This window comes from Cibotium barometz, chromosome 34, assembly GCF_041138505.1.
Source record: "Cibotium barometz isolate CiBa-2024 chromosome 34, ASM4113850v1, whole genome shotgun sequence".
Lineage (NCBI taxonomy): Eukaryota > Viridiplantae > Streptophyta > Polypodiopsida > Cyatheales > Cibotiaceae > Cibotium > Cibotium barometz.
The window spans coordinates 31,097,793-31,120,160 of NC_141079.1; the positions used below are offsets into that span (position 1 = coordinate 31,097,793).

The 22,368-nt window shown below is 44.6% G+C and overlaps 1 protein-coding gene across 27 annotated transcripts in view; it reads right to left on the minus strand.

The window, feature by feature from the left end:
• The window catches only part of LOC147618907 (uncharacterized), a 76,344-nt gene that overhangs the window by 42,801 nt on the left and 11,175 nt on the right, over positions 1 to 22,368 (minus strand). For 10 of the 27 annotated variants that reach the window (XM_086774037.1, XM_086774023.1, XM_086774022.1 and 7 more), the window contains 14 exons: positions 6,565 to 6,661; positions 5,471 to 5,579; positions 5,303 to 5,341; positions 5,113 to 5,196; positions 4,704 to 4,765; positions 4,389 to 4,491; positions 4,113 to 4,280; positions 3,871 to 3,939; positions 3,694 to 3,750; positions 3,263 to 3,541; positions 1,550 to 1,618; positions 1,322 to 1,405; positions 1,155 to 1,223; positions 847 to 927 (listed from right to left, as the gene is read on the minus strand). In XM_086774037.1, the coding sequence (XP_086630163.1) occupies positions 847 to 927; positions 1,155 to 1,223; positions 1,322 to 1,405; positions 1,550 to 1,618; positions 3,263 to 3,541; positions 3,694 to 3,750; positions 3,871 to 3,939; positions 4,113 to 4,280; positions 4,389 to 4,491; positions 4,704 to 4,735 (1,011 nt within the window). In that variant the 5' untranslated portion in view covers positions 4,736 to 4,765; positions 5,113 to 5,196; positions 5,303 to 5,341; positions 5,471 to 5,579; positions 6,565 to 6,661. The remainder of the gene's footprint in view (positions 1 to 846; positions 928 to 1,154; positions 1,224 to 1,321; positions 1,406 to 1,549; positions 1,619 to 3,262; positions 3,542 to 3,693; positions 3,751 to 3,870; positions 3,940 to 4,112; positions 4,281 to 4,388; positions 4,492 to 4,703; positions 4,766 to 5,112; positions 5,197 to 5,302; positions 5,342 to 5,470; positions 5,580 to 6,564; positions 6,662 to 22,368) is intronic. The other 17 variants (XM_086774024.1, XM_086774025.1, XM_086774020.1 and 14 more) reach the window with 6 other exon arrangements.

Genomic DNA, 22,368 nt, shown 5'->3' on the forward strand with positions numbered 1-22,368 from the left:
TATAGCCGTGTTAGTGCGACAATTAGTCGACTGCACTTTGGTTTTTACTAAAGGCTGGTTTCAATAGTAGTTTAGGACTTTGTGTGTGTTGTGTGTGATTCCACCACACTCTTCTTTCTATGAAAACCTAGCACATAGGCACGAGTGTTCTACACCTTCTGAAAAACAAAACGCCCTTGACCCAAGAGATTCCAGCTTCCCGTTCGTCAACTGCAGATCCACACAGTCCGTCAATGGCATAACGAGCTTTCACCACAAGTGCGAGACTTCACCCCTGCCTTACCTGTGGTTTTGGAGGACTTGGCATTTTTCATGGAGATATTGTACTACTTTGTTGGCCTCCTAGACCCTTTGGGTCTTTTTAAGACGTCTCTCTCTCTCTCTCTCTCTCGCCTATGTATCACATATTACACCCCCATTATGGTACTAGTTGGAGCTAGACAGATCTGCATTGCATTCTTGTATACCCTATGCATATAGGTTGCATACTGAGCCTCTAGCAATAGTGCTCCATCCATCACCCCCCCCCACTAGCTCAGTACTTTCATACTTTATTTCATATACATTTTGTCCTTTTTTTCTAGACAATTGTACATTGATTTGCATAGGTCGAGTTCGGCCTCTAGTAGACGTTAATACAGAGCTCTCTCTCTCTCTCTCTCTCTCTCTCTCTCTCTCTCTCTCTCTCTCTGTGCAAATGCAGACAGGTAGGACCTGCAGTAATTACTGCAAAAATGCAGTCATCTTCTAACCTATGACTCTCTCTGCAAACACACTACTAAGACCAGCAGCTAAGCATAATGCAGCTGTTAATGACCACAAACGGGAGAAAGATCAAAGATCAACCTGTGTCAAATCCTTGTCCCTTGGATCCTTAAAGACTCTGGTTGTAAATTCCTGGCTTTCATCAATTACAGCATGCTCAACCTGCAGCGATTCCCCGTAGTACAAATAAACCAAGAGGTATTAGGAACCAATGAATAACATTGTTCAAAATACATGTGCAGTTTAGCAGCAATTCTACATGGACAAATAAACCAAAGAGGTATTATGAACCAATGAATAACATTGTTCAAAACACGTGCAGTTTAGCAGCATAGGACAGACACCAAAAAAAACAGTTGAATTGAAGACATAAGGGGTGAGACCTCTACCAGATCCTTCTCCTTGGAATCCTTTAAGGATTCTGTTACCAGATCTCCTTCAATAATGGAAGACTCGAGCTGCATTATATGACAAAATATAACAGTGGGTAAAATGCAACACAACTACACAATTATCCACTAGCCAAAATGTGCATTCCTAACAGGAGTAAACAAACCTTTTGCAGCAGACCTTCTCCATTGTTATCTGAAAGCTGTATGTTACCATCATCTTCCAAACTTCCATTCATAGACTCATCAACCTGCAAAGTATATTTGTTCATTTTAGTCACTCCGTCAACCTGCAAACCAAGACTTCGGTAGTAAAATCTGATCCCTCTTCATATTATATGTTCTTGTTGACAGACATTTGCCCAAAAACCATACAAAACTCGCATTGCAAGAACCTTGCTCAGATCAACCTTGCTTGCCTTGTTCACATCATCTTCCATTTCCCAAATTACAGCAAGGTCAGGCTGCATAATCAATTTTGCAGATTTCAATAACTTTACATAACTCCTCTATCAAGATATTTTCTAGAGTATGCTTAGGGACACCAGTAAAACTGTCACTAGCTAGAGACAACATGCTGTCTACTTTAACACACACTGATGTCAGTGTATCTTTCAAGAATGTGGCAGTGTAACGTAAATGTGGGCAAAGGGTAGCAAAATATGCTGACAAAGAGAGAGAAAGAAAGAAAGAGTTATTAAACGTCTTCAAAAGACCCTGGGTCTATGAGACCATACGTGATACAATAGTGTCCATGCAATCTCATCATGGTACAAAAGAAAACAAAGACTAGCGCTATGAGCTGGGAATGTCAAATCTGATCCATATGATACAAAATGGGATCATCATCATCATAAGATGAGGGGGCCATCAAGTATAGCAAGCATGCAGGTAGCCTCTAGAAGGCTTTGCAAATCCATGGGAAGGTGGCTTTGTGCCTCTCCAAGGTCTCCTCAAGCTGGGGCTGATGTCTGTGTTGTTCGCAAGGTCCAAGGAGTCTCGGACGCCAGGCTCGCTGTAGTACCGTGGCCCAATCTAAAGCATAGTCACATGGGACGCGAAATCGGGACGGGGAACAGGGACCGAAAAGATTGAAAATGGCCATTCCCTATGACTATAGAGTGACATGGAACAGGAAGATGCTGCCATCCCCAATACTCCCGAGTCTAAAAATGCCCATTCCCTGTGATTAGTGGGTGGTCAGGCACTAGAGAATGTGTGGCTCAATGAGGTTGTGGGTATGTCATCCATGACTAGTGTGACATCCTCTCTTGGTTGGAAGAGTGATGGTTGCCTGGGGCTGGGGTGGATGTCTCCCGCGAGGTCTCAACTCTCTAATCAGTGAGTCTCTATGGCAATGAAGCTCTAGTAGGAAGAGGCCTAGGCACCGCTGATCTAGATAATCCATGAAACATCATGTGTCCAAACTCATCATGTGTCATCCTCCTCGTGGACGGTGCACAAGGCTGCATTATGCACCTCCTGTGTCAATGCCGAGAGAGAGAGAGAAAGAGAGAGAGAGAGATACTAAGCATCTACTAAAGAACCAATGGGCCTATGAGACCTAGTTCTATTAACATCTACAAAAGACCAAAGGGTCTATGAGACAAAAGGTGCGTCCATGAGAGAGAGAGAGAGAGATTTTATTAGCGTCTACTAAAGACCTAATGGGTCTTTGAGACCAAAAAGTGTTACAGAAGTTACATGTTAAATTAAAGATCATAAACATGCAAACTAAAATTACCAAAACAAAGAGAGAGAGAGAGGGGAGGGAAGGGAGGGGGGAGAGAGAGAGAGAGAGAGAGTTTTAACATGTTTCCCTGTAACTTTACCACCATAGAGGAATTAGACAGAAGGATTGACTTGCTTCCTTCAGCTGGGTCATTGTTAGAACACGTATATTCTAAAACAATGGTATTTGTAATGAAGAGGAAGCTAAAGAAGCTGCAAAGAAACTTTAAAAGTATATTTGCGTGGCCCAGCAAGCCACCAGATGATACCACTCGGGATGCTGTTTGCAAAACTAGTACATAGACTGAAGGAGTCTTTCAGTTCTTTAGAGACAAGAACAAGTACCCTTTTTCCAACGATCGATACTCTTGCCATACCTCAAAGTGTGCTCTACCACGAGAGGATTTGGTATCAGCCTCACTAGTATCTTCCAGATCTTGTTGCACAATATCCCACTTAGCTTCATCACCATTGATACTAATGCCAAACTCCATACTTTGACTCCCCTCCTTGTTTGTAAGATGTTGCCAAGCTTCTAATAAAGAGAGCACCCAGTTCTTTTCCTCCAGAAGAAAAAGAGCAACATCCTCTTTCAAGCTCGCTTTGGCTGAGCTTAGCTGCTGAAGCTCGGAATCAACACGTTCTGCCAGACAAGACTGCAAGGACCAGGATATTAGTCACTTCCGTAAAAACGAGCATTCTTCAAAAGGACTACTGCTACCACGCAAATAGCATCCCACATCAGACTTTGCACCCACATATCCCTCCTAATCTTGGCATAGATCAAAAAGATACAAAGCATCTATACCAGTTGCTCTCTGCAATGAGAAAGTGCAACTTCTGCCTGCTTTCGTGCACAGTTTTCCTATCCAGAGATAGCACAAAATAGGGGGTTAATTATCCCTGCAACCCATCAGGAAGGGCTTATTGGAAGCATCTGAGAGCAGCCAAGAGAGCAAGTCGCAATACTGAAACGAAGAACTACCTCTTCAATCTGTGCCTGAAGATTTGCCAGTGAGGCACAGCAGACCTGAAACTCCTCTTGCACCATAGCCTGAACATGTATCAGGAAAAACAAAGGTCAGCTATGGGCATATACTCTCTTTGAGATGACAGCCCTTTAAAGTGACATCAGAGTAAGCCTAGCCAAAAGGCAAAGAAGCGAATAGGCTTTCTTTAGCATAGGGAAATCCCTACCTGTTCAAGCCTTCGAAATAATATCCTTACCAGGTTGTCTCTGGCCTGTTTGGCTTGGTCATGTAGGCTTTTATTCATTTCTCCATAGCTCCAAAAACCTTCTGAATCTTGCAGCAGGATAGCAGCCCTATCATGTGTTTGTTCAGCATCACAAGGCCCAATGGCTTGCTCTCGCACTTTCCAGAATCTCTCAACCACCTGCAAGGTAAGAAATCCAATTCTTCTGTAGCTTACAGAAACCAAAACGTGCAACACATCATAAAATGAGCCTTTCTGGGTATTATGATTTAATTGCAGCAGTCGTACCTTCCTATAGAGGTCGTTTTCTTCCTTACATTTTTCCAAATCTTTCTGGAAATCCGCACACAGACTCTTCTCTTCAGTGTACTCTGAAGTTATCTGATCCAATCTAAACAATCAGAAAGAAAAGCCATTAGGAGAGTTCAGAGAAACCATGGACACGAACCATCTTTGTCCATCAAATAGGTACCACCAACACACCCCCCCCCCTTCCTCTCTCTCCCAATAACGCCCACAAGTGGCTCGACAGGAGAATAAAATGGGAACAATTTTGGTTATCCTAGTTATAAAAATTAATTACGACACAAATTTTCAATATACCTGTCTTGTAATTCGTTTATTTTCTCCATCATGTCATCTTCTTTCCTTTGAAACCTCTCAATCTATATTGTCAAAATTGGAGTAGGATCTCATGAAAAAGAGGAGCATGAAAGCAAGTCTCAAAAATCAACAATGTGCAACCCAGTATTAAAACCTTGGCGTGGACCAGCCAAGGAATAGGATTAATACTCTATGGGTCATAAGAAATGTAGCATGAGTTACTAGTTGGCTATTGGAGAGTGAGATAACAACTCATAAAAGCAGGGTTATGAATTGGGACCTGGGGCATATATAAGTAAGTGGGTGTGCACATAACTGTGTCCTGAGCCAACAATGTGAGCAAAAGCTGGGTCATGAATTACGGTATAACACCAACCCTCTCATCTTCAGAGTTTTGAGTTCTGCTCACCTCTAATATTGATCGATCTCTGTCAGAAAGAGCGGCAGCACCTCGGTTCTGAAAAAACTTCACCTCCTTTTCTAGACCAGCACTCTGCCACAAGAGCACTCTAGTTCTCAAGATCCCCAAAAAATATACTCAAATAGATAACATCAAACTCTTTCCTCAAGTAAATTAAATCTGTACCATCTTTTCATACCTTCTCAACTTCTACTTTCAATAATTCTGCAAACTTGCTCTGCAGGCCCCATGATCATTGCAAGCATGAAAAAATAGAAGCATTTCAGATAGCATCAGACCTGCCCAAAGCAAGATTGGATGCCCATCATCAGAATGTTAAAAAAATCTTGCTTTGGCTCGAACTCACCTTGATAGTGTAAACCTGTGACAACTCCTCTTGCAATTTGGTATTCTCTTTTAGACAATTGTTTAGTTTTTGTTGGCTTGTTTGCAAGTCGTGTTCCAACCCGCTGGCCCTGATACAAGTTTTTAAACCACTTGTGTTGGAAATTTATGAATTTTCCCTTTCCCATTCAATGAGTCATTATCCACATGGATCAATTTATGTGAAACATGCATGTAAGTATGTATGTATAATGTTCTAATGTCTAACAGAAGACCAAAAGGATATATAAAACAATTGTAGTCAATCTAATATATATATATATATATATATACCTAGATGAATCCACGAACATGCCCAAATTCACCTTTTAGGAACGTGCATGTTATATACTCATGGTAGTCAACCTACAAGACTATATAACTATCAACTCCATTATGCATAGTATCCATCTATTTTCTCTTTTTCTTTTCTGAGAGAGGAGGGGAAACATCAATCCACCGGGCGTTAACATTGTGCAAATTGTTGTCCAGGACCAGATTCTAAAGAAACGGCTCAAACAAAAAACATGTCGCTTCCTAGCTTCAGCAACCCAGGAAGTGTCATGGAAATCAAAGACCCTAAAACAGACCTTGATGGCTTGCATCGCTTCCCTCCCTACCTCTTATGCAACAGACTGATTCCCATATAAGTCATCATAAGCAACAATGCCTCTAGCTCAATTTTTGGTCCTGTTATGCACTAATTCTAGTATCAAAAGCTACTCCTCTCAACAAGTCTCCCAGGTTCCACCTTTGCAGTTGTCTTCCATACCTCTAACAAGAGAGCATGTCTTCCATACCTCTAAGAAGAGAGCATCATGCTCACATCTACCAAGGAATCTAGGACCTTCCTTACCTAAGAGTAAGAGCATCATGCTCACATCTGTCTAAGAGTCTTCACCTATGGAGTTGCCTTCCACACATAGAAGAAGAGAGCATCATACTGGCATATCTACCTTTGATGGACTCTGGAAGTTGCTTAACAAAGCTCATTGTTATTTGACAAAAAAAAAAGCGTGATGATCAGCAAACCTTCTAAAGGAAAATACATGAAAAAAACGTGCCCACAATCTGTACCTTCGACTTTGTTTCCAAGACACAGGATTCAAACTGTCAAAGGTACTAGTCTGAGTTGTAGAAAGCTGTTCAGCATTGCGTCGAAGCTCGTCTCGTTCTGCATCATAAAGCATTAGGACAATATCACTCTAAAGCATCTGCATACCTTCTTCGGCCTTGACCCTTGCAAGTTGTCATTCCCATAATCCCAAAAAAAACAAGCATGATAAAGCTAATGACAGGGTAATCTACCTCACAAAGCATCCATGTAGAGGAAGAAAAGGAGGCCGCCACAGGGCTGCCGCCGCGGGGGGGGGGGGGGGGGGGGGGGAGAGAGAGAGAGAGAGAGAGAGAGAGAGAGAGAGAATAATATGAACGTCTGCATAAGGCCAAAATGACCTATCAGACCTGATACATAACCAAATGAGAAATGGGCAGGCAGGCAAGGGAACCATGCTTAAGCTTGCTAATTGACATGTTTTCCTTGCACAAACCATGATTAGGGTTGTTCATTTACCCTGCTTAAGGTTTTCCAGCATGGGCCGAGTATGGCAGGATTCCATATCCAAGGCACCAAAAACTGCACCCCATCGCTGCCTTGCATGTTGTTGCTTGCACCTGTGCTAGGTGTTTGTAGAAGCTCCCAGGAAAACCAAGATAAACCCCCGCCCCAACCTTGCCTAGGCAAGCTCCACCTGCTTCCAAGGCATCATCCCTTTGGTAGTATGCATTTCTGAAGGGATTTGCCACCGCCCCTGCTAAAACCTTCGTAAAGTGATGACCATGTCATCAGATCTAATGCATTTGGGTGCTTGAGAGGCTCCATTGGGGGACCATACTGCAGTTTCGCAAAGGGCCATTAGCAGAAGCCAGGGCATTGCAGCTTAAGCCATGCATAGGGCACAATGCCGTGGCTAGGGTTTAGCAGGTTCTCGCTAGGGTTTCCATGCCACGCGTGTTTAGCAGGTTCTCACGAGGGTTAGTATGGCGACTTTCTCTGCAAGGTTTACTTAGAACCTCAACCGACGAACCCGTAAAGGAATGGCCTCCACAAGCATGCATACTGAGGTGAAAATCAAGCTCACAGTTCACTCCATTGGCAGAGGAAAGCTCCACGGTGCTTCTGGCCAAACTGGATATGTCGGAACCTTTAAGATGCTTTCCAAGAGAGTAATTGTCATCTCTTTCCCCCTTCAGCTCGACCTTCTGCGAGACATGGTGGCCTTGCAAGTCAGAGATTTGTTGGGTAAGAGACAACCATTTAGCGACAGAGGGGGTACTGCGAGGTTCTATGAAGGCATGCAGCGAGGTTCTCAAAGGTCTGTGTTCTTGTACAGGGCTTGGACTGAGACAAGGAAAGATTTGAGTGAGGAACACTCAAAGGGCTCAAAATCGCCATAGAAGGTGTGGGTTTCGCAATGAAAGGGCGTTGGGGATGGAAGAACACGAAGCGAGAATAACACACACAGGAGAGTACACCCCAAAAAAAACAAATTTTATGACGAAAAACGGGACACAGCCCACGTGGACCTGCTGAAAAGCCAAGGATGAAAAAAGTTGGTAGAGCTGCCTGTCATAAAGACCATGTCAGTCTTGAGCTAAATCTATGGTCCAGAAAAGAAAACATACATGAAAACACCCTACTAATCAACTGGTAATTAAGCACTATCCAGCATCAAGTACTATCACCTTCACTAAAAATCACCCAGTATAGGGTTTTTTTTTGAAGTTTTGGCTCAGGTTTTTGTTTGGGTTTGCAGAGAGAGAGAGAGAGAGAGAGAGAGAGAGAGAGGTGCAGCTTTGGTTTCAAAAAACCCACAAGAAAAGTGTGTTCGGTCCTTGTCATTCACCTGAGGCTGGTTGTAATCTAACCATGGATGTGAAACTATGTGAAACTATGTGAAACTAGAAACGTTTATAATAAAAAGGCATCCACTCATGGGCGGACCACAACCCTCCAAGGAGGTAGCATGTACAAAGCCTGCTGATCAGTGTGGTGTTTCCCCCCTCCCCCACCAATGTAATCTCCTTCCGAGAGCAGCCAGCTATGAAGGGAGGAACTCTCTGTTAGGCTGCGCACTGTTGCATACTCACCAAATCGCCTGTTAAGCGCTCCAAGCACCCCTGGAGGGGTGTCGATAAGGTCCATCCAGATGCAATGGATGGCGCTGGCAACGTAGCTGCGTGCTCAATGGCACCACTGCATTGCACCCACCAAATGTGCCAGGTGGCAATGCCACTAATAAGCTCCCACTGCTGATCAATAGGGGTCTGAAGGGTCCAAAGCGCCACTGGGGCTGCAGCAGCCAAATGGTGGAGATCCGAAAGTGCAAGGCCCCTTCCATCCTCATATAAGAGGGCCAGTCTGGCCTCTGCAGCCCATGCGATGGTCTCCAAAATGACAATCTGCCACCGGACCTGAATGTGACATGTGAAGGATTTGACCGTCGTAAACACAACCTTAGGCTAACTAAACTGCACTTAATGATGCTTAAGAAAAGACAGATAGTGTCAATGCAATGCAATGCAGCTATATTAGATGAATGGGTTACAATGAGATCTAAATAGATCTAATGTTGTCCTAGATGAAGATCCTTCTCGGGATTAGAGGAATGGGCTGAATGCTGATGCTGAGGACTGTTCCTTGCTCCAATGCTGAGGTCCACCCTTCGATGCCGGCTTCCCTCTATGTAGGAGGTAGGAATGATGACTTATATGCTGAATATGCTGCCTATATGCTGATATGCTGGATGAACTGCTGTCCCACTGACTTTCCCTTGTCTCCTGGGAAGGAAACGCTGAAGGGATGGCTTGGGACTGATGTGATGCTGAACTGATGCTGAAACGCAGATGCTCTTTTTGTTGCCTGGGAAGGAAACGCTGAGGAGATGGATGCGTTCACTGAACTGAGATGATGATCTATGCGTTGAGCTGGGATGAGAGGCTGTATGCTGAAAACGCTGATGATCTGGACTGAATGGATGCACCTCTATTTATATGTGTGAAAAGATGCTGGTCGGCCAGCCTTACTGCAGTCGGCCAGCTCCTGAATGCTCACGACTGCACATAAATGCCATAAATGCTGGTCGGCTGGTTATAAATGCTGTTGGCTGGTGCTAATGTGCTGTCGGCTGATGCTAACAGCCCCGACCTGATGCACATGAATGCCTTATATGCTCATGATGGCTAAAGTGCTAATGTTGGTGCTAAAACACCCCCATATACATGCTTATACTGATATATGCCTGAATAAATGTCCTGATTAATGCTTGATGATGCCATGCCACTTGTACACCTAATGGGTGTGCACGTGACACCTGTTGCGCCCTTGGGCATTCCCAAAGGCAGTGACAATAGGACTCCTTATGGGTGCCACAGCAACCACTCAAGGCAAGGCAGCCACTGATGGCGAGGCAAGTGCGCACTGCATGGATACCAAACAAGGAGTGATCTTCCTCGGGCGAAAACTGACCCAGAGACTTTTCCAGAATCAGCAAGGAAGAGGGGAGGCACCAAGTTCCGGCCACCGCTGGAGTGACGTCTACCTTGTGAAACTGGATCCATTGTCAAAACCAAGTAAAGTACTTGAAAAAGGGGAACCCGGGTCACTCCTGCATGGTAGCAGGGTCCCTCCAAAGCCACTCTCCAGATCCCACTGAAGCCAGGTTCAGTGGCGATTCTCCCAAAAGCCAGACGCCACAAGAAGTCATCTGCCACCTTAAAAGGGGAGGGGTCGATGTGCCACCTGTGCTCATGAAGGTGGACTACCCATACCCATTGTTAAGTGACTTTGCAATCCTCCACAGTTGGCAGTCTTGTGCATCGCAAGACATCCATGGGTACTGATCTCAAAGGACAGTTGAAGGCCTCCCTCGGAGTCCCTCGTGGATGGCACAAAATCCCAAGGGGGATGTCACATCGAGAGCAAATCGCTACCCATGCTTACGCAAGGGGTGAGGCTGGGGTTCCATCACTCCAATGGAATGGTTATGAGTCAATGTCAAGGGTTAGGGTCCTCCTCGCTCCGATATATGCCAATCTCACACCTTGAATAGGGGAAGGAAGCTGCTTGAAGCAAAGCCAAGAGCCCACTATGCTAGACTTGCAAAAAAGTCAACCCCACATGGGGGCTCCAAAGGGGTGGCCCACAGGCACGCGAAGTTGGGCATTCCATACCAAGGGTTGCTAGAGCACTCCTCAAACCCCATGCAAAAGGTTCCTTTTCTTTTTTTTTCTCTCTTTTTTTTTTGGGGGGGGGGGGGGGGGAGGGGGTTATGCTCGGAAGAGGCTAGCCGCAAATTTGTCCTCCAAAAAGTGCCAAACTTGCAGAGAGGGCCCTTCAAGAAGATCTAGTGAGGGCTAAGGAGGCCATGAGCCACCACAGATGGGAGCCTAAGCTACATGGGTGAGTAAAAGGTTGTTACACGGCTCACCCCAAACTAGAGGCCACAAACTGTTTGGGGCCTCTTTAGTGGGGGGTCGAAATGAGCCATTGAACGTCATTAATGCATGACCTAGAGAAAGCCCAACAAGAGATAATGTACCACAAGGTGGCAAGAAGCACCTAATTAGCCACGACCACTCTCCGCACCAATAAGAGACGTGGAGCTCCAAAAGCTCCAAAACAACTTCCGCTGTATGCTTACGAGGGTCAATATTCATTGCTTCGAGAAGATGTCAACACCGATGTGGCAACCCAAGTATCGCACAAGGGTGCCATGCAAGATCCAATGGAAAGTCTTTATTGGTCGCAAAGTTGGGCGGGGGGAGGAACCAATCCCCAATCCACGCCACTTCTGCCAATTAATGTGCACCAAAGACAAGATAATCACGATGGCAAACTGTTGTAGGAACCACATCTGAAACCGGCCTCTGGTAGAAACCAAAGTGCGGTAGACTAGCAGTCACCCTTCCAATTGTAGTCCAAATAAATAACAAATTAACAGGAGCTAGAATGCTCCAGAACTGAAAGGAAATCGACACCTGTTGGCCCCAAAGCTTGGCGCCCCTTTCGGTATTTCTTTATTCAAATTCAATGAAATGTATAACTGAGTACAACAAAGCCAGTCCAGGAAAGTAAACCTGCATGTCCAATCTGGCAGCCCTCAAGACCTCTTAGCACAGAGGATTCACACACACAGATCTGTGTCCCACAAAAGCAACACACTATGCTTCCCTCTAATCAACCAAGACAATTCAACAGGGCAGCCTTGAGCACACATCTGGCAGTTCCATGAACATGGTTTCAACTCAGTTCAAATACACATCCACTGTCCAATCTCTGTTTCCACCCTTCAAACTACCATACCCCTCCTCTCACAAGGGGCCAAATGACACAACTCTGCAGCAGACATAATCCAGTGGAAAGAAAGAAAGATTGATATGTTCAGAGCTTACCAATTTTAATGCGTGGTTCTGCACCAGAGGGACTGATCGTACCAGTCTGTACTTGCAACAGCCTGTCTGTACTTTTCTCCCTGCAGCCGCGTGACTAATGCACCAACTATACTCTGATAAAACGTCGCCTGCAACTATTCAAGACTGAACAGGACTGTACCCGCATGTACCTGTCCGTACAGGTCTGCAATACCCGACTATACCTATCCGTACACGACTGTACTTGCAGTCGCCTGAACCTGCAGCCGCCTGCTATCCGTACCCTGGTCGCCAGCGCCGCCTGAACCAATCGATGTGCAACAACCTGTACCTACTGTCGTACAGCAACCGCCGCCTGCACTAGCTGTACGGAACTGCAGCCACCTGCTCTATCCGTATTGTTTCCGTCGCCTGTACCTGCTGGACAGGGTTGTCCTTGTCAGCCTGCTCTGTACGGCCTGCAACCACCAGCTCTGTACGGCCTGCAGCCACATGGTCTGTACGGCCTGTTCTGTACGCAGCAAAACCAGCAAAAATACACCCTCTGCAGCTAGCTTCCACGACTCCTCCAAAAGCAAGAGAGAGAGAGAAGAGAGAGGCGTGTATCTCCAAAAGTAGAGTTGCCCCTTTTCCCCAAAAATATCCTAGTGGCCCCTTTCTAAAGTTTATCAAACTTCCTAAGGGTCACTTATGCCTAGGGGCCACCCAAGGTTAAAACATTAAAAGTATTAAAGTCCTTGGTCCCCCTTCACATTTGAGGATGTCCACACATCATACCATTTGTCCCGGCACCCCAAATATGAATCATTTAATATTTATCTTGCTCACCAACCACCATGCCCACACTTGTGCTGTTCCACTTTCACAGGGTCATGACATACCCCCCTCTTGAAAAATGGCAAGCGTCCTCGATTGCAATCTGGTGATACAGCAAAATATCCAAAGTGAAATGTACAATATGGCAAGATCAGCGTCCCAATCTCTCTAAGCCATGCATATGTAACAACATTCACTGCAAACCAATGGTGTAGTAGTAGTCCAAGTTGTATACCACTGTGAACCATACACAACCACAACATCCAATGTGACTAGTACACATATATCATAGAAGTCCCATAAACAGATGTACTGTCAGCCATCAGTACCTTCAGGTGAGACAAAAGCTGCACCAAGCGACCTCTAGATGTCATCTAAGCCTATCTGTATCAAGGGATTGGAGGTGCTACCCCCCTCTTGAGCATCAGGCAATGCTCCAGACCCATGCTCTGCTGAACCTGAATGAGCCGTAACAAGAGTCGGCTCCAACTCAAAGGCATCGAGATAAAGCTGCAAAACCTGAGGTGAATCTGTAAAGTCACCTTCCTCCATCCACTTCGCATCCATCGGTGAATAGTTCTTGAACTTCACAAGATAGCGACGGGAAACTTTACCTCGTACCTTTCTTTCCTTATGTGCCAATATCTGCTCTAGAATAAGAACCTCATCAAGTTCCTCAACTTCCGGCTGAGCCTCATCTGATACATCCTCAGGCACATCCCCATGGAAAGGTCTAAGTAGACTCACATGAAATGCATTGTGAATCTTCCAGTGATCTGGTAGCTTCAAGCGATAGGCCACCTCACCAATCTTTTCCAATACCTGAAAAGGTCCATAATAGCGCATGCTCAACTTAGGGAATAAGCGCTCTTTACCCTTCATCTTCTTGAGCCTAGCTTTTGCAAATCGCAAAAGAACCCAATCACCCAATGCAAACTCTAATGCACGTCTGTGACGGTCTGCTGCTTTCTTTTGCTTTTGCTGAGTTTTCTAGAGTGCCAACTTAACTCTCCGATAAGCTTCATCCATATTCTCCACATATTGATCAGCCTCAAAGATCTTATCCTTTGTGCAAAATGGGTGGTACCTTCTTCCCTCCTTCCACAATCTCAAAAGACGCCTTGCCCGTCGAGGTATGGACAGTGTTGTTATAAGCAAACTCCACCAAAGGAAGATACTTTTCCCATTGTTGCTTGTGCTCTGACACATAACACTTAAGAAGATCTAACACTGTAGAATTAGCCTCTTCCGATTAACCATCTGTTTGTGGATGAAATGAAGATGAAAACTTGAGAGTTGTACCCATGTTGTCAAACAACCCTCTCCAGAATAAACTCGTCATCCGTGGATCACGGTCACTAATGATAGACGAAGGCAAGCCATGATACTTGAAGATATTCGCCATGAACAACTTCACCATATGATCAACTTTGATCGTCTTACGCACGGGAATGAAATGAGCCTGCTTACTGAACCTGCATATGATAGTCCAAATGCCATCATTCCCCGTTTGTGTACGTGGAAGATCAAATATAAAATCCATGGCAATTCTCTCCCATGGTCTATCTGGAATAGGTAAAGGCTGAAGTAACCTTGGTGTCTTTTAACGGTCAAACTTCACCTTCTGACATACAATGCATTGTCTAACAAAAGCATCAACATCTCTTCTCAAGGTTGGCCAATAAAAGAAAGCCTAACCTGCTTTTACCGTGGCGTCAATACCTCTATGACTTGCATACAGTGGAGCATGACTTTCAATCATAACCTTGAGTCGCAATTGCCTAGTAACACACAATCTACCATGCATCGACAAAAACCCATCTCTGAGAGTATAATGATCATGTCGCTGACCCTCAGACATCTGATCATAGAGCCTTCCAAAATCCTCATCATGGGCATACTGCTTTTCATTTCATCAAGCTCATGATGATAAGCAAGTGAAACTGCTGAGACCTGTGGCTTGCGTGACAAAGCATCTGCCACAACATTCTTTTTGCCTTCCACATGCACAATCTGGAAGTGGAACATAGACAAAAAGTTGGCCCATCGCATATGCTTCTCAAAAAGTTTAGTTTGTGTGAGGAAATAACGCAAGGTCTGATGATCTGTCTGCACAGTGAAATCAGCCCCAAGCAAATAGTGTTTCCATGTAGAAAGAGCATGAATTACAGCCAACATCTCTTTCTCATAAACCTGTAAATGCTTCTCGGCATTCTGCAATATTTGACTCTCATCGGCTATCACATGTCCTTCCTGCATAAGAACTGCCCCAATGCTGTTTCCACATGCATCACATTGAACAACAAAAGCCTTTCGGAGGTCCGGTAATACCAATACTGGATCCGAAGTAAGCTTTTCTTTAAGATTTTTAAAGGCTGTAATTTCCTGATCAGCCCATCTAAACGGAGTTGCCTTCTTTGTTAAGGCATGAAGGGGCAAAGCAAGTTTAGCAAAATACCGTATGTACCGCCTGTAATAGGAACACAATCCCAAAAAGCTGCGTACATCATGCACGGTCCTCAAATCTGACCAATTAAGAATTGCTTCCACCTTCGATGGATCCATACGGACTCCATGCTTAGACACAATATGTCCCAAGAAGTGTATCTCTTGCAGAAAGAACTCGCTCTTCTTGCCATTAATGACCAGCCTATGCTTCCGGAGTTCGTCAAACACAATGGCCAAATGCCTTCTATGCTCCTCCTCAGTGTGTGAATGCACAATCATATCATCAAAGAATGTGCCCACAAACGCTCTATGAGACCGGAAAATCCTGTCCATCATTCTGTTAAATGTGGCAGGTGCATTTGTCAAACCAAAGGGCATAACCAAGAACTCATATAACCCAAAAGTGGTTCCGCTTTTCAAGTCTATCCGACTAAAGATTGTGGAGCCCTGTAAGCGGTCCAAAATGTCATCGATCCTCGGAATGGGGAATCGATTCATGATGGTATTCTTGTTCAGCGCCCTGTAATCAATACACATGCGCCAAGAACCGTCTTTCTTTTGCACTAAGAGTACAGGTGAGCAAAAGGGCGATGAGCTAGGCTGTATCAACCCTTTATTCAACAGCTCCTGTACCTGACTCATAATTTCTTCTTGTTGGGCTGCACTAACATGGTACGGTGGTCTATTTGGTGGAGTACTACCCGGAATTAGATCAATGGCATGATCTTTTGGCCTTTCCGAAGGAAGTTCTCTTCGCAATGACTCGGAAAAACAATCTTGAAACTCACATAAGAAATCGGTCCTGTCCTTATCTAACGTAGACAAATTAGATTTAGACTCATCATCTATTGCATCCTTTACAAAAATCAAGTATGTGGAAAGATGCTTTTTCATTACTGATGAAATTGCCGAAGCTGATACAATAGGAACAGATTCCCCTTTAAGCTTTACATCCAAAACATGTTCTTTCCCTCTATGAGTCAAAGTAATCTTCCTATTGTATGTATCCACCACCGCATGTACTCTATGGCACCATGGCATACCCAACAAAACATCACATCCATCAAGTGGCATGATGAAAAACTCCTCGCTGTCCACATAACCCTGCACATGAAGCCTGAGCTTCCCAATAATAGGAGTGACGGGTTCTGCATATCCAGGACAAGCCATATTAGCCTCATACAAAGGCCCCATCTCCTCTGCACGGATCCCCAATTGGCCAGCCAAATCCGGTGAAATAAAGTTGGCTCTGGCACCTGTGTCAAAGAAAATCAAGGCATTTTGATCTCTCACTTTGCCCCATGCCCTGCACAACTCAGTCTCTTCACCACCTGGCTGCTCCCCAGCAAGATCAGGAACTAACCCTGCAGAAGGTTTTGGTTTCTTTGACTTGGGCTCCCCTTTAGTGTCAGAGTCCTTTTGGGACTTACGCTTGGGACAATTAAAAGACATATGCCCCTCTTCTGCACAGTAAAAACATTTTCGAGCATCCATCAAAGCCTCTCTCTCCTCGCGAGTTCTCTTGGCCATTGGTAACTTCTTATACTGCTTTCTCTGTAGACCCTTTTGCATCACGCGAAGCATGCCCTGACTTTTCAGATTTCTTGCTTGAGCTTTTACTTCCTTTAAATCCAGATGAGACCCCAGTGAGTAACGTATTTGCTGTCATAGCATTCTCTATCATCTGTGACATATTTATTACTGGAGTCTTTATGCAATAGTCACGCACTTCCTTGGGCAGCCCACAACAATACTTCTCCACCTGCTCAGACAAAGGCACTGCACGATAAGAAGTAACTGGGAGTAAAGCTTCCCAAAACTTCTTATTATAATCCTCAAGATTTTCACACTTTGATACATCCAACTTGTGCCATGCTGTCATTACATCCACCTCAAAAGTAGATGTGAGCCATACGGAAGAGAACACCTGCTTAAAATGTACCCAAGTAGATGGTGCTATGCCCTGTAAAAGAAGAGTGGACCACCACTGCAATGCATTGCCTTTGAGAAAAGTCGCAACTTTTCTCACCTTAGAGGACTCCGTGTAATTACCACCAGAAAAAGCAGCATCAAGCTGCTGTAAAAAGGTAAGTGCCTTTAGCTTATCTTTGGCCCCACTGAATGTGTCAAATTTCACAGCAGCTCCCCCTTCCTTATAATCCTTCGCCTTACCCATAGGCGTTAGATTATCGTAAGGAAGTGGCTTCACAAGATTGCTACCCCCAGCATTCATGCCCACCATAGGGTCAACATTACCAATTCCCACACCTGGCATTCCATACATTCCAGCCATGTTTCCAAACATACCATTATGCATACCGGGCTGCATGCCCCCATACATGTTTCCTTGCATTCCGGGCTGCATGCCCCCAAACATGTTTCCTTGCATTCCGGACTGCATACCACCTTACATATTCCCTTGCATACCAGGCTGAAAACTAGCTCCAAAATTCCCTGGAATACCCATGCCTCCCTAAGGATAACCCCCAGTCATGGATTGGAACACAGAGCCACCACCAAAATAGCCTGGATGCATAGACTGCTGGATGCATAGACTGCTGGATGCATAGACTGCTATGGAATAGATGGCTATTCGAAAAAGGAACACTGTGAGTTGGCACCAAAAGTATGTTGCATGTTCGGAAACTGTCCAAAAGAAGGATCCTGTGGAAAGGCACCACTGTTGCCCTGAGGTGGGTTCTTAGAACGCACTTTCTTCCTCTTCTTTTCAAGCTCAGAACGGGATCTCATAAATTCAGCAAACTTCTCACTTTGAGTGAGCTGCATAAACACATCCATTACACCTGCCAAACGATTTTTAAACTGAGCATTATCTTCCTCTTTACTAGGCATATCTTCTGGTTGTGTTACATCCTCATATTGTGCATCATCTGCAGCCTGTTCTCCTGCAAGAATATCCTCAATTTCATTTCTCTCAAGAGAGGTCTCTTGCTCTTCCTCTTCATCATAAAAATATTCGTCTTCTGTGTCAGACATGTTGTTGAATTTTTCAGCAATGGCTTTCCTCGAGTCAACCATGAGCTCACCCCCTTAAGAAAGTTGATGATGAGTCCCGGCAATGGAACCTTGAAACCGACCTCTGGTAGAAACCAAAGTGCGGTAGACTAGCAGTCACCCTTCCAATTGTAGTCCAAATAAATAACAAATTAACAGGAGCTAGAATACTCCAGAACTGAAAGGAAATCGACACCTGTTGGCCCCAAAGCTTGGCGCCCCTTTCGGTATTTCTTTATTCAAATTCAATGAAATGTATAACTGAGTACAACAAAGCCAGTCCAGGAAAGTAAACCTGCATGTCCAATCTGGCAGCCCTCAAGACCTCTTAGCACAGAGGATTCACACACACAGATCTGTGTCCCACAAAAGCAACACACTATGCTTCCCTCTAATCAACCAAGACAATTCAACAGGGCAGCCTTGAGCACACATCTGGCAATTCCATGAACATGGTTTCAACTTAGTTCAAATACACATCCACTATCCAATCTCTGTTTCCACCCTTCAAACTGCCATACCCCTCCTCTCACAAGGGGCCAAATGACAACTCTGCAGCAGACATAATCCAGTGGAAAGAAAGAAAGATTATCCTCCCCAAGTCAGTGACTCCATGAAGCTTACAGCAACCAACTATCATACTTGGTCTTTCTACACTCAATTGTTGCTGGAAGGAGCCGGTGTGTGTATGGCTATGGCTATCTCCACACCTCACTGGTGGACCCTACTCTGAAGCATATTGGATGCTCGGGCTCATCTTATCATCATCCATTGCATGACTCCTTCTATACAAGCACAATTTGTCTCTACCCGGAGTAATGCTCATCAGATGTGGATAGAGATCCAGAGGAGGTATGGGAGAGTTTCGATGAAACCGAGATGGGTAGTACAATCCAAATTTCTAAGAATATTAAACTTCACATTAAAGACACCAAGTACAGATAGCTTCACCAGTAACAACCACACTCACCCACACTCACTTAATGAGTAAAAGATTTGGAGAAACTGACAACATAATGGGTCCGGAACGGGCCGGCCCCCCCAAGGTGGTTCCAAACGTAGTGAACGATACATTTAGTACGTTTGGAAAACATGCTGAAAAGATTCCAAACGTAGTGAACGCTGCCCCCGATATATATGTATACAAAATTTATAGTTTACTTATAAAATTTTGAAATATAAAGTTTGAAGATTCATCAATGAACATTAAAGCACTTACTAATACTATATAACCTTTAATTTCCATTTTGCACAACTTACAACTTACAAGTCACAAGTGACAATGGCAAATGCAAATATCAAATAAAATAATTAAACAATGAACATAGATGAAAGTGAGATAGATCATGGATAAATCCGAAATCATAAGACTTGTAGACATATATCATACATGATACTACAAAGAATATGATCTCAATTCTAATTCCTAGAGACTAGGCCCCTCAAACTAAGAGACTGGGCTGGACAAACAAAACAAAATCTAGACTAGTCACAAAAAAAAAAAAAAACTAGTAACTATAAACTATAATAGCAGCTAGCTACTCATCTAAACCAGATGATGACTCTGAAGAAATATCTCCATCCGTCAACATGTTGCCATCTGAGTCATAGTCAAGCTCTCTGACCACCAGCACTGTAGGAATGGCGTCACTCGTATCTATGGGCCCCTCATCTAAGGGACAATCATCATCATTATCATGTGCAAGAGACTCGCGCTATCTGACCACGGCCTCGCCCACCACGATGGCCCCGACCACTTGGACTGCTAGTAGAAGCTCCATGAGCATGAGCATCTACAATACTCATAGCTCGTGATCGAGCACGAGTAACTCTACGATCTAAGCTCTCAAGCTCTCTGTGGAGCTCTTGGTATATCTCCTCTTGCTCGTCTCGCAACGAGTCCTCCTCAAGCTAAGCCTCCGCATCACTAGTATGAGCGAGGAGCCTATTGAAGATAAAGGGATCCACCTGCCACATGTGACATGGTGCATAGCACATATCAAGAGTCAATACTCAATGCTCAATGCTCATGAGCATTCATTAGGACTCAAGAGTCAATGCTCATGAGGTTACACATAATGAAGTTTAATAATAAACATTTCGAGTTGGCAAGTAATTTATCTCCTTCACACTGGTTGCTGTCTTGAGTATGCACAAAAGACGGAGGTTGGATCAACAAAACACCAACCTCTCTAACTATTGAGTACTCAAGCGATTACGAATCTTGCTATGCACAAGAGAGTATGCACTCCAATTCCGTTCACATGCGCTAGCAGAGAAACTTTGCACATGTCGCATAGCACTGGCACATGTCAAAAGACAAGCTTACACATTGGCTGCATTGTAGAAACTAAGATTACACATTGGCTACACATGTCGCATAGCACTGGCACATGTCAAAAGACAAGATTACACATTGGCTGCATTGTAGAAACTAAGACCTTCAAAGTTACAAACCTGAGATAGCAATCTAAAGGCCACTTTCTAGACAGTTTTGGCCTGGTATCCATGGATGTCCCACCACGTAAGTGGTTTCGCCTACCCTTGAACTGCTGAGACACTCAACTTACCAAAGGCAACTCCCACCCGATTACGGTAGACGACCAACTCCTCATCGAAGGTCACCATGTCATCATAGCTAAGCACTTGAGACACGTAAGCATCCTTGAGCAAATTGAGTTGCGTGTCTATCTAAGCTCGGCCTTGTTGAACATCGGATGGAGTAATGCTACAATCCCATGAATGGGACGACGCATGAAAGTCCATCGTGAGTCAACAATGACCATTACCTCGCCACGTCTGACATTCCAAAATAGATATCCAATAGTAAGTATATCATATAACCAAAATTACAGCACGTACCATAAACCATGTTAGATAATAGATATTGGTCCTTGGATATACCTAGTAGGAGTCGTAGTCGGCGAGGCGACTAATGACACGATCTCTCTCATCCGATGAAAATGATGATAGAGGAGCCCCAATGTAGAGCCCTCCATGTCGCTGAATTGGATGAAGACATACATGGGTTCGAGGAGCTTTGCTAAGCCCTCAATATCAAACCAAAAGGACTCATCCAACACTTCATGTTGAATGTATCGAGTGGGCTCGTTGGTCGAATCACGCATCTCCCTCCGTGCTGGTGATACCACTGAGGCTCGAAGTGCATCATGTACCTCATGTAGCTTGCTAAGCACAAGATGCATATAGGCAAATCGGGTCTTGGATGGCCACACCATGTCCAAGTGTGAGTGGGATCGGAAGATAGATAATGCCTAGTGTTTCTTCTTGAAGAAGGTAGTAGCGTACAGTCTCATCCACAACCGGCTTCACCCATCGAAGCTTCCCTATGTCCCCCATCATGAGGTCCAAGCAGTGTGCAGCACATGGAGTCCACACAATGGATGGGAACTCTACCTCAATCATCTCTTCCATGCTCTTGGAGTTGGACGCATTGTCCGTGGTGACCTACACCACATTCTCTAGGCCAATATCGGTAATAGCCTACTTGATGTGCTGGAAGATGAATGCTACAGTGATCCTCTCCCCTACCTTGCCTGCATCCACGGCACACAAGAAATATGTGCCCATGCAACTAGAAACAAAGATGTTGATGATATGTCTTCTCCGCACATCACTCCTTCCATCTGAAATGATACTACCACCATGCTTCTTCCAAGAATCTCTTATTGGCTCTAGTGCATTCTCTATGCGATGTTTCTCATCCTCTAGCATGGTTGTCTGCATCTTTTGGTAGTCTAATCCATACCAGTTCTCACATGGACCTACATCTGAGACTGCTTTAATCATTCTCTTCCCCTGATCCGTGCGAAGAACATTGAAAGAAATATTGCACTCAATGAGAGTACGGCGTGCGCTCTATCTCTATCTCTGCCTTCCGCTGCCTCTCCTTCACCCACGTAGAGCGGCCTAATGGTGTCGTCCTACACTACCACATGCAATATCCTCCACATGAGACTATCCATCATCTACTCTAGCCCTCTTTCGGCTAGGACCTACACCTGAACCTATGAATGGCTCTTCCACTGAGCCTGACTGTGACATCTATCCACCCACATATTAACATGCTAGCCCCCCAACAGCTGATGGGCCCATATGCGCAAGTGTATCTAGCTCCTCATCCTCAATGATGACTCTACCAGCCCTACC